Raw genomic sequence first — 13,200 nt, forward strand, 5'->3', positions numbered from 1 at the left:
TTGGTAAAAGTTTCAAAAAAAGACTTACTCTTTAAAAAATAAAAGTAGGCTATATGATTAATATATGTAAGATGCAGCAGTAGTGACTATAACAGGACTTAAAAACTGACAGAATATATTTTGTCTGTGGTGAAATTCAATATGATAATGCCATTTCAGTATCTATTACAATTAACCTAGAGATGACAAAATCAGAAATTTAGAATTTTGGAGGATATATTCTTTTAAAAATCTTCATAAACATAGTTCAAATATTCAAATATTAACTCTACTATTCAAATAGTTCAAATATTAACTCTACAATTTTTAAACTTCTTGAATTCTAAAACTATACTAATTATAACTTATTACATTAACAAAGGCATGTCATTTATAAAATCTTTTTAAAAAATCAATTCAATATAACACCTAGCTTTTCCAAAATATTTCTGTTTCAGATGTTGATGACTAAATATTACTTGCTAATATTATATCTATATCTATCTATCTATCTATTTTTTGGCCTCACCTGAGGACATTTTCTCATTCTTTTTAGAGAGAGAGGGAGACAGCAAAACATTAAATGATTCTTTCCCATATGTGCCTGGACCAGGGACTGAACCCACAGGCTAGGTATATGCCCTGAACAGAACTGATCCAACAGTCTTTCACTTACAGAGCAATGCTACAACCAACTGCCCCACACTGGTGAGGGCACTTATATATTAACCTTAATTTTAATCTACATAATTAGGATGCTTACCTGATCTGAAATGCCATTAATACAGAGTTGAGTGTTTCATAACATTGTGAAGGTTTAATAGCTATACTTAAGTATTATCACATTTAACATTAGTAACAACTATACTAACTTAAATTTCATAAACAAATGAAAACATCTAGTAGGATACAATGTCAACCATGCTAAAAGCTATTCTCATAGTATTTGAAATATGGAATTGGCAAATGCCCCTCCCTCTTCTTTATCTATTCTGAGGGTAAATTTAAAAAATTGTGACTATAAAATACTAATGCCTTATTAAATATTAATAATTTAACTGTATAAAATTACTTATTGTTATTACTTAAAATTGCAAAAAATTTAAAAGAGTATGTCATGGTTTGCGTAAGTACTATATTGGTAGTATATTAAAATAATCAGAACTAATTTCCTAAACAAATTAAAATGAATAAAACTTGCATAAAAGTTAAAAAAATGCACAAAGTTGATCATTGTTAGTTAAAGATTTGTAATTCTCTCAAGTATTTAATTGTGAATAATATTCATAAAGATGAAATAATGTCAAGTATACAGTACAATGTCACTGTTTTAAAAACTTTACATGGGAAAATAATAGTTTTAAGAGTAACATGTGTAAAGTAGTAAAAAACATGAAAATGAGTCTGATGAAACAACATGTAGATACTGGATTAATGAAGTTTTAAAATAAGCTTGTAAATTGTATTTGGCTTTTATTTCTAAGCATTCATTTAATCACCTTATACTCAGTCTGAAAAACTGAAACAAATTGGTCACAAAACAGATGTTACCAAAGACCTTGTATTCTTATAAAATATTATCATGTTAACCATTTTCAGATATAGCTATTCTAATAAATTGATTTTATGCAGCAATTAAAATGAAAGCTATTAAGCTTGTGTTACTATTATTGCATTTCAACTGGGGAAATTGAGTCTTCATAATATCTCTGCAATAGAAGTTGGTAACAAAGGTTTTTATTACTCTTTATTTACTGGCTAAGAAACTGATAAATGATAATTAAATAATTGAAATAACTAGCATTAAGAGGCCTATCAAGATAGGGATGTCAATTTTGTTTGGACTTTAATCATACTGGTATTGTCTGTAAGGAACAGAATTGTAATAACCAGTGAAAACATTTAAAAAATGTAAAAAAATTAAACACTATATAAAATTGAATTGAGTTATCACATTTATCACTAAAATGTACACTATGTTTTTATAGCTACAAAAGCATACTTTAAGATTAACAAATTATAATATACTATGAATACATTAACTTTTGAAAAAGAAAAAATATTTTTACCTGTAATTCTTATTCATTAAAGATACCTGCTGAAATAGTCATCATCTGAGATACTCAATTTGCTTGGCAGAAGACAGTGAAATTTGCTAAGCTCAAAGTTCTGAGCTAATGACCTGCCATTACACAATTTTACTTTTTACCTTTGAATGTTACAATAGTTTTTATAGAAAAACATAGTACAGCATTTAAAACAAACACTATTTAAGATGTCAGTGTAAAGAGAGCAGAAGGACTGACTGGTAATCAATTTCAAAAACAAACCATTAGATTGCAAGTAAGTCATTTTTCTTCTGTATAAAAACCTGCTGAAATAGATTTTTCTGCTATATTTCTTAAGAACAATCCTTTCCCTCTGAAATTTAAAATGAAGTAAGTGTCGCTACTTGCATTTTTCTTCAGGTCAGATGACCAATTTATGGATACATGTAAAATGAATATTTAGGGTCAATTACTTTAGTGTGTTCTTTTGAAGATTCGTTCACACTATAAACATACCATAGGATGGGGAGAGGAGCTATAAGGAGAAAAATGTTCAGATTCATTTCAGCCAGGACACATTCTTTCTTTCCAATAACACTGAAAAGCCAAAAATTTCAATGCTGATTTTCAAAATTTAATTTTCAACCTAAGAATACTTGTACACATACTATAAAAAAGCTGGAAAGAGGCTGTACAACAAGCCAGTAGTAGTAAAGTCATCAGTTCTCAATACCTTCCACTTAGACATTCAGAATAAAATTTAAGACACTAATCATCATACTAATAAATAACAATAAAACATCTAGTGTACCATTACTGATCATATACTGGGTTGCACATATTTTAGGTAGTATGCTACGAGTTCCAGTCCAAAGTTAAGACATAATCCCTCCTTTCAAGAAGTTCACTGTCAAAGAAACATACTGAAGGAAATGTTTACAGAACTGTGAAAAGTACTAGAAAAAAGACATCTACATGACTCAGTGGCTGTATAAAGAAAGGACCAAATCACTGTGAAAGTGAGATGCAAGAAGGCAGTGAAGACACTACAGTGAACTTGGCTTGCACCAAGAGTAACCAAACAGGGGAAGGGGCTTCAAGACAGAGCAAAGGCAAAGGAATACAAAATACGATGGTAATGATATGAAACCCTGAGTGATCTCATACGATTGGTATGTAGGGAAACAAGGAAGAATAACTTGAAGACACAATTGAAGAGACAGCAGGAGCCACTTCAGGAAAAGTCTTGACGGCCATGCTAAAATGTTTATGCTAAGAACTTTGTTCTAAGAACTATTAACATAGGAAAGTATGATCAGATTTGTGCAACAGGAAAAGGATGGTATTAGAAAAGGCTCTAGTCAGAGTGCGGATTAGAGACAGTTAATGCCTGTCTGAGGTAAAGCAGCAGCAATGTCATGGAGAAGAGAAAGTTTAGGCAGATGATAAATAAGGTACAACTAACAGAATGTAAGTACCAACTGGATAAATGTAAATGAGAAAGGCAAATATGAGCCTCCGAGTGCCTGCCTTGAGTCAGGGTAATGCTATTAACCAAGACAGAAAGTTCAAGTGGATACAAAATTTTTAAAAAACAGATAAATAAATAATTTAAAAATATTTACCATTCAGATCTGCTCAGTTTTGTGTATCTCATCCTTAGGTACAATTCCAACCATCACTTCTATACAAATAACCCCAAAATGATCATCCAGAGCATGACCCCTCCAAGGACAAATAAATATTTTCTTAGATTCAAAGGTCCTAAAAATCTCATATTAAAGAATCTACTTAACCTTAACTTGTACTTCCTAAGCTTATTTAACTACGGAAATGTTCCCCCCAACGACAACTTATAAACTGACATTTGGTCTATAAAACAGCTTGAAAACACTCACTCAGTTACCTCCTTTTATAAAAATGTAATAAATTGTAAGAGTATCTGTAGACAGTTAAATGTGCTGAGGAACAATGTGAACAATTTAATTTTCTCAAGGTCAGAAAGCATCCTTGTTTCTGTTACTAGAGATAAAATATGTGGCACTCTGAATTTATCTTCTCAAAAGAACATGTAGGTATAACCATAACGAATAACAGAATCTCAGAACTCTAGAAGAAGTCAGCATTCACATTTACAAATAGGAAACTAAGGTTCCAAGGACACTACCACTCCCTTGGTTTTCCTCCGATAGCATTAGCCACTCTTTTTCAGTTTCCTTTGTTAATTCTTCATCTCCCCAACCCTTTATTGTCAGGTGTGCCAGAGCTCACTCAGTCTGTAGATCTTGTACTCTCTCTCTACTATACACCTTGGTGATCTCATACAGTCCCATGAGTTTTTTTTTAACTGAATCTTTTTTAATTTTGGGACAATTGTATATGCATATGCAGCTGTAAGAAATACAGAGATTTCGTGTACCTTTATTCAGTTCCCCCAATAACATCTTACAAAATTATAGTACAGTATCATAACCAGGATATTGACAGTGATTCAGAACTCAGACCTTATTCGAATTTCAGCCTTATCCGCATTCATTCCAATGACAATTTAAAATTTAAAATTTTATTTACAGCCTAGAATACTCCCCTAAACTCATAGAGGTTAATGACAATGACATCTCCACTTGAATTTTTAATAAGTACCTCAAACTAAAACTTGTTGCAAAATCAAAGTCCTCATCTTCCCTCCCTAATCTACTCCTCCCAAGTCTTTCCTATTTTGGTTAATATCAATGCCATCTTTCCAGTTGTTCATACCAGTAACTGTGGAATCATTCTTAATACTTTCTCTCACACTTCACATCCAAATATCAATGAATTCAAAATATATCCAAAGTCAAACCTCATATAATCTATAGTGCTAGCACCTTAGCTTGAGGACCCATCATCTCCTTCCTGGATTATTATAACAGTGTCTGTCCCTAATTACCAAATTTTTCTAACTGTAAGATACACCGGACCATAAGATGCACCTAGGTTTTAGAGGAAAATTGGAAAAAAATTTCTGAAGCAAAAAATGTGGTAAAACATTTAATAACATAAATAACATAGGCCATCCTCCCCCCACCCCCCGCAACAGCGAGCCAGGTAAACTACATTTGGACTATAAGAGGCACCCCCATTTTCCTCCCAAATTGGGCAGGGGAGTGTGTCTTACAGTCCGAAAAATGCGGTTATCTCCTGCCCTTGTTCTTCTACAGTTAAATCGTCAAGACAGCAGCTAGAGTAGTAATATAAACACTTTTCTGTATTTAAGGTTTTATTGTTGATTGTGAATTTTACTGAGGTACAAAACACTCCTCTACTCAAAATGCTCTAATGGTTTCTTATCTCATATGAAAAGCCAAATGCCTTAAAATGATTTATAAGATCCTATATCGCCCACATTACTTTGCAGGCCCCGTCTCCTACTAGTTTCCCTCTTGTTCAATCAATGGCACCCAACCAAGTCTCTTTGCAGTTCTTCCTCCAGGTCATTACCCAAAGTTCATCTCAGTGAGGCCTTCCTTGACCACCAAATTTTAAATGGCAGCATAAAAACTCTCAATCTGTATTTTTATCCCCCCTCCTTAACTTCATTTTTCTCCATATATTGCCCACCACTGAATATATTATACTTTTAATTATTTTTTATTATCTACCTTTCCACTAAAACATAAGTCCCATGAGGACAGAGAATTTAGTCCATTTCTCTAGCACCTACAACAAAGCCAGGAACAAAGTAGATACTCAAGAAAGAGTCACAAATAAATAAACGAGGCCCAAAGAGGTGAAGTGTTTTATCAAAATGTGACAAAATACGGTAAGCATCCATGTCTCTGTGGTTTAGGAGTCACTGTTTCTAAGAATGGTGATGGACTCAAACTGACCCAATCTCACTTTTTATTCAGGCATAACCAAAAGCACACATGCATGAAATATTAATTTCTGATCAGGTAAATAAACTATTTAGAATAACTTGGTCAGATCAGACTCAAGCTAAAACTTATTAGCACCAAATTAAAATTCTACCAACTGTCTACAATAAGCAAGTTTTATACTAAGCATCTTAAGTGTTTAATTTAAACCAATTTTTAAAAAAGTTATAGGTGACAGAACTTTAAGTCTGAACAAGACAATGAGCTTGATCATACTATAAAATAATGTTCTATGGAAAAATACAAAGCAGTACTCCTATACTGTTATATAAAGAATATTATTTATCCTATTTCTGAACTATAACCAAGGTAAAACAAATACCTGTAAGTAAAAAAGGAACTTATTTTAACAATGGAAAGATGCTTCTGGGCAAAATTTTAAAATATTTTAAAAAATTGTATGGAAAGGTGAATGACAAATTTTTCCTAGAAACAGATAAGGAAATAAAGAACAGTATATCACCATCCACCTATAAGCCACTTTCAGAGCTTTTGAAAATCATTAATCTACAGTAGCAATTAATTTGGAAGTTTCAAATGTATGGGTTGAGCTCCTTTTTATAATTTTTTTTGAAGTAATTTCAGATTTATAGGAAAGTTGCAAGAATAGTACTAAGAACTCCTGTATTCCCTTCACCCATGTTTCCTAATTGTTAACATTTCCCCACATTTACTTAATCATTCTTTCTCTCTTCATATCAGTATGTGTCTATTTACTATTATTTTTTGAGCCATTTGAAAGTAAGTTACAGACAAAATAGCCCTTTATTCCCTAAATACCTGTGAATGTTTCTTAAAAGAACATAATATGAAGGACCCATGGACATGAACAACAGTGTGGGAACTGACTATGGAAGTGGAAGGCAGGCTGGGTGGAGGGAGGGATGAAGGGGGGAATATTGGACAGCTATAGTAGCATAAACAATAAAGTATTAAAACAAAAATATTTCAGCAAAAAATAAAAAAGATTTCTGTGCTTGCTTAAAGAAAATATTAAACAGTCTAGGTCTCAAACGTTTCAAAACTGGAAGTAAATTCTTCCAGGCAATTTGCTTTTCTAGAGCTCTTTTATGAAGTTACATTCAAATAGTTGTAGAAATCAAAATGAAAACTTAAATAATGTATTAAGAGTTTGGATCCTTTAGAATTAGTTATTCTATTTCTAAGATTCTTTCCTATAAAAACAATCAGCTAAGCCAGCAAAGACACACATAAAAGAATGTTTATCTCAGCATAACTTATAATTCTGAAAAACAGAAAATAAGCTAAATGGTCTACAACTGGTATATGTAATAACACATGATTTTAAAAAAGATATTACCAAATTGTCGATTATTAAGAATAAATGTTCAAGTTATAATGTTAAGTTAAAAAGAGAGAAAAAAAATTGTATGTGAAAACTATTCATAGAAAATACTGAATGGAAATATACCAAGAGTGGTTATCTGGTAAAAACAAAACAAAACAAAACAAAAACCCACTAATGGATTAAAATTTCTTGATAATTAATTGCAAGGAACACCTTTCATAAACTCATCTAAACTGACTTTGAGTCTGTTTCAAAGAAAAATAGTTCTAATTTTAGAGTAAAAAGCACTGCTGAGCAATTACTTTCAGAATCTGTCTATCCTTATAGCAACTAAGATCACAAAAGGTGTTTTGCCTGTCTTGAAAAATTCAAGAAATTAGGATAGTATAAATAGTGACCTTCCAATTGTGCTGAAGGGAAAAATGGAAGATGCTCTAAGTAGATACAGTTGTTAATCAGCAGGTCAAATAATAAGGCTTCCCAAAACAAAGCAATAACCTATTTATATAGTAAAATCTATAGAATTCATATGAAATTATTTATTAATAAATAATTCCTGAGACATTTAAATAAAATTTTAAAAGAAAAAATAACTTCAAAACTGTTTAGTGGATTTAACTACAATATAATTAAAATTTTTAAATGTCAATTTAAAAAAATATTCATGTATATGTGAAAAAAAATATATATATATATAAAAGAAACAAATACGTTACTGGCTCCCGTATTTTTTTTTAATGTTACCCTTTACCCAAAGGAACTACATTAATGACTAAGTAGATATTATGTGTTAACCAGACAGATATGTAACTTTAAAACTTGTTTTATGATCTGGAAGAGGTTTTGTTAATCCTTTACATCTTAGAACTCATGATTATTAAGATAATGTAATAATAATCCCAAAGTAGTCAGAGGATACAATAATGCCTAATGGTCTAAACAACAGCCAAATTAAAAAGTTCTAAGTAGGTTGCTATAGAGAATCTGTAGAGAACTACAGGAAATCTCTTGGAAGTCTTAAAACAAAGCAAACACTAAACAGTGTTAAAGGATAGAAAAGAATATAAAAACAGACATCATAAAATCAGTAAATTTGGAGAACATAAAGCAATCAAAATTAATTTATTAAAAATAAAAAATCTGAAAACCAGTATTGTTGAAAAACTGTAGAGTTAGAATTGTGTAATATTTTTTAAATGACAGTAAAAATAACTGGAATTTTGGAACATAATTGTGGAGACCTGTTGTTCCAAGGACATGAAAATAACCATGGTTTTATAACAACCAGAGCTTTTATATTCCTTGGACTACATTCATGCTAGGGGAAGATTAAAGGGCAGCAGCCAAAATGACTAAATTTCAACTTGAATGTTGAAGCACTGATTTGAAGGGCTTTTCTTGGCCAGAAATGACCCACAAGCTTAGGATCAAGAGCCAAAGTCCCCAGTGGAAATTTGTGCTCAATTTGGTGGGCTTTGAGACAGACCATCTCTGGCTAAATTAGCATCAACCTTATGGGAGGCCAGCCATGACATATGGCAGTCTCCCCAAGATCTGATTTCTTGAGACCACAACCTAGAGCAGGTCCCACTGTGAAATTATTCACATTCCTTGGAAAGAGAGAACAGGCATCAGTTGTGTCCATCGAAGGGGGACACTGTCCAGGTGTACCCTGGACATTTTTTGAAATCTCTGGGCTGCTTCTGCATCTGAAAAATAAGAAAAATAGCACAATGACAGACAGCAAATGAAGAAAAAGACAATCATTGGGCCTAAACACTTATAAGAAATTAAGAAAGCAGACAAAACAGAAAAAAGACAAACAGCCATATCATTTGGAATGTATTATTCTAAAGGCAAGTACAGCAGTGAAAAACAAATTATTTTAAGCAAAGTAAGAAATGACTACAGCAACAAAAGTTATTTTGGAAAAAGCCAACTGGAGAAAACAACATATGTTAAGATATGTCAACCTGACACAAAGATAAGGTGGAATAAGAATCTAGTCCCATTTGAAGCTGAAAAAAGCTGAATAATGAGAGCTAGTGTCATGAACTTGGCTGCTTAACTGCCTTTGTGTAAGAAAACATCTCAGAACTTTGAACTTAGGAAATTCCAACTTGTCTTGCACCAGGTCACGAGCTCCATAGAGCAGGAACCTATTTCAACAAGCAGCTTTAAAAAAAAACAAAACAAAATACTTTAATATTTTTCATTTCTATTAATAATACATTTCAAAATGCAATAGTCCTAAAGTCCATCAATGTAAAATGCACTGAATAAAAATTAAACTTACTCAGAAAGATGAGCAGAAGTTGGGATACAAACAGAAACTGAAATTAGAAAAAAAGTTTTATATTTAAAACAGTATATGAAATATGATGAGAATAATGATTTCATAAAGAACCCATATTGTGACTGACCAAAAATACTGAAATAAATATCAAAAACCAAAGTAACACAATTATATATACACGTACCTTTCTCTACTACAACTTGGCAAGTATGAGTTTCATGCTGACTCAAGTGCGTAGCCATATTATCTAAGCCAGAAACATCAGCTAGGAAATCACAATTAAGGCACACTAGAGTAATGCCCCTATTAAAAAAAAAAAAGCAAACAGTATAAAAGAAAAAGGTTTTTTTATCTTTTATGAAAATCTATATAAGTTCAATAGTTATTTTTCTATAATTTGCTTTTTGTGTCAAACTGTCAATCCTATTTTTGTTATATAAACTTGGTATAATAAAATTGATTCTCTAGAAAACAACATAGCCATATTCAAATTATGCTAACATTTATTTACAGAAACTATTCTTTATTTTATCAACTTTTACTTCTCAGACCATTTGCTAAAAGCTGGGAGTCAAGAGACCTACAGCCCAGTGTTGTTTCCACCAACAACTTGTGTCACTTCAACCAGTCACAATCCACCTGTGTATCTGCCCATCTGCAATGTAAAGCAATAGTATTCACTCACTCAATATATATTTACTAAGACTATCCTTATACACACTATGCTAGTATTGTACTATACTGTGAATATAAATGAAAAATAAAAAAGTCTGTGCTCTAACAAAGCTTACATCTAGTGTTTTATTTAGGTGAGAAAAAAATTACAACAGAAATATTAAGGCTTAAAATATACAGATCATGATGTAGCTGTCATTATGTACTATGTGTTAAAAGTTTTCTATCCATTATTTTGTTTGATTCTCATAACTACCCAAGGTGTTATTATTCTCATTTAACAGTGAATTAATTAAAGTAGTTAAAGTCCAACACTTGAGTTCCTCAGCATCCCTGTATTGTACACTGGCCCACTTGCTGGGGTCTGAACTACTTGTTTCCTCACCAAACACTGAGTGCTGTAGTTCTTAAATGAAATATGTAATGATTATAAATTTTCAAAAAGCTTAGGAAACATTTTTTTTTGCATTTAGGAATAGTTTTTATACTCATTAGATGAAAGTATGTAGCATTTGCTATTTGAAATATTTAAACATAAATGGCATATTCTAGTATGTAACACTGGCCTTAAGATTCTTATTAAATGTGTTTAAAACTTTGATTTTTAACTGAAAGATATTTTAAAATATTAAGCCTGCAATAGTATGTAAATGTTTCAGAAAACTTAGAAAGCCACTATCTGTTTAATTTATTATATTTATAAGAGTGAAAAACTTGGGAACTTGTTGGGTAAAGCATGTGAAGTGCTGTTTAAAAGTAAAAATATATATGTTAAATGTAAAAATGATGTTAAGTTGTTTAAAGGAAACTGAATTGCAAATAAGACTATTTAAAAACCTTAGTCTATTCAACTTAAACTTTATCAAACATTAATTAAAGACCCTCATCAAAAGTGATTAAAATGTATTTGATTTCTAAATGAAATACTTTTAAGTTAAACTAAAAAACTTAAGTTAAGACATAAATACTTAACTTTAATGATTAACTACATAGTCTTGTCCATTAACAAACTGCCGTCGCAGACACTCAAAGTGGTCTCAATGGTAAGTAGGGGCTAAATGCCTGTTCTACTGGATATAGTTAATTGGACAGGGGTAGAATACCCAAATCAAGCCTTTTCTAAACAGGGATTTGTAACTGGGATTTATAATAAAATTTCTTAACCTGGAAAAATGTAGAAGGCTAGAAAAATGTAGAAGGCTGGAATACTATATTTGGGTCATCAATAGAGAATGCTGGTGGGCACAGAGAAAGGAAAATGGAACCCAAGTCTAGAGAATATAATAAAGACAAGATCATCCTGCTTTTAGCAGGTTAGACTAGAGAGAAGCCATGTCAGTAACTGATGGTTTTCTGTTTCCCTTGTTTGTTCTGGCTGTACCTCCTGCTTTTACAGGTCCATAAGATTCTTTAAAATCCTGCTAAAATATTGTTTTTCCTTAGGTTAAAAAAAATCATGTAATGCCATCACTGTTACTGTCAATTTAACAAAGGATAAATATACTTTTGAAATTCATGCATCTGTAACTCACCCTACTGTCAAAGGTGAGAGGAAGGATATCTTCAATTCAACCTTCCTTCTGTATCACCTGATTTTATATAAAACATCCAAGGTTCTCCAGTGCCCTCCAAATTAAGCCTAAACTCCTTAGCCTTATTATTTTCATCTCTAAGCTCAAAACTATTGCCCCAGACTTCAAACTTACTATATAAACTCCACGCTCCACTCATTTACTACTAGCTATTCAAATCTGTGTGCCTTTCACTTTTTCATTTCTGTGCCTTTATTCATGCTATTTCTTCCAACTTGAAAGTTGCTGATAAAAGTTGCTGTGCCTCTTCTATCAATCGGTATAAACAATATTCATGCTTTAAAGCCAAGTACAATACCTATCCGGATTATTACAAGTAATCTCTCCCTTTGAAATAAATAACCCCTGTTGCACTTATTAAAACCTTCCTTGCATTATTTATTTAAGTTCACCTATATCTCCCACACAATGAAGTGTACATTACCTGAAGATTGGTTCTAAGACTTCACCACTTTCATCTCTACAGGAGTTGTACACTATGTACATGACAGATGCATAACACTGAGCTAAATAATGAATATTCCTTTTCAATAAAGAATTACAAGAACCACTGTTCTATACAATTGTAAGTATGCTATATTCCATTCACAGAATTGACCAATTTTTAACTTAATATGTATTCAAGTTGAGAAAAACCTCAGATCTTTAAAATAATGTAACTCACTTTAAAACAGAACAGTTAGGCTTGACAACAGAGAGATAAAAATCACCCCTCCAAAAAAGTCAAACTAAAATCTTATCTTTTGAATGTAAGACTATTTTAATTTTTATAAAACTTTTTAATAAAGGCAACATCTAATAGTTTACTCCATTTCACTGAATTCAGTAAATATTTTAAAACTAGCCCTAAAATACTTTCTAAATTCAATCAAATTTTATTTCCCTGTGACCTACTGGTCCAACATCATAGATGGGACCTACTGTCCACATAAATGATTTTCAACACATACTTTAATTTATTCAACAAATATTTACTGAGTGCACTAATCAATGTTTGATGTAGACAAAAATCCACACCGCACACATTCTAGTAAGAGGACACAGAAAATAAACAAAAAAAGTAAAGTATACAGTATATCAGATGAGGAAAGATGATCTAGAGAAAAATTAAGCAAATGAAAGGAGAAAGGGAGTGCTGGAGTGAAGTACAGGGGAAAGGACACAATTTTAAATTTTTGTTCTCATTTTACAGCCTAAATGCATGATGATTTCATATTGACATCACTTTGCACCACTGAAACAAATTTAGCAAGAGAATACAGGCTAGTCATACCAGTAATCTAAGGATACAATGAATGAAACTATCAATATATAACATCCAGTAGCAATCACTTAGATTTCCAAGTGGGACACCCCAACATCAGGTTAAAAAAAAAGTTATAAC

At 31.7% G+C, this 13,200-nt stretch overlaps 1 protein-coding gene across 10 annotated transcripts in view; it reads right to left on the bottom strand.

Moving 5' to 3' along the window:
- The window catches only part of ZNF280D (zinc finger protein 280D), a 94,489-nt gene that overhangs the window by 23,087 nt on the left and 58,202 nt on the right, over positions 1-13,200 (bottom strand). For 6 of the 10 annotated variants that reach the window (XR_004904925.1, XM_036033923.1, XM_028508132.2 and 3 more), the window contains exons 16-17: positions 9,734-9,852; positions 9,550-9,586 (exon numbers count right to left, since the gene is read on the bottom strand). The exons of 2 other annotated variants lie outside the window; for them this stretch is intronic. Coding sequence is in view for 7 of the 8 variants with exons in the window: in XM_036033923.1 (XP_035889816.1) it covers positions 9,550-9,586; positions 9,734-9,852 (156 nt within the window). In the remaining variant the exon portion in view is untranslated. Of the gene's footprint in view, positions 1-6,336; positions 8,963-8,984; positions 9,429-9,549; positions 9,587-9,733; positions 9,853-13,200 lie in introns of those variants that run through there. 2 more of the 10 variants (XM_036033950.1, XM_036033963.1) reach the window with 2 other exon arrangements.

Source organism: Phyllostomus discolor, chromosome 1 (assembly GCF_004126475.2).
Source record: "Phyllostomus discolor isolate MPI-MPIP mPhyDis1 chromosome 1, mPhyDis1.pri.v3, whole genome shotgun sequence".
Lineage (NCBI taxonomy): Eukaryota > Metazoa > Chordata > Mammalia > Chiroptera > Phyllostomidae > Phyllostomus > Phyllostomus discolor.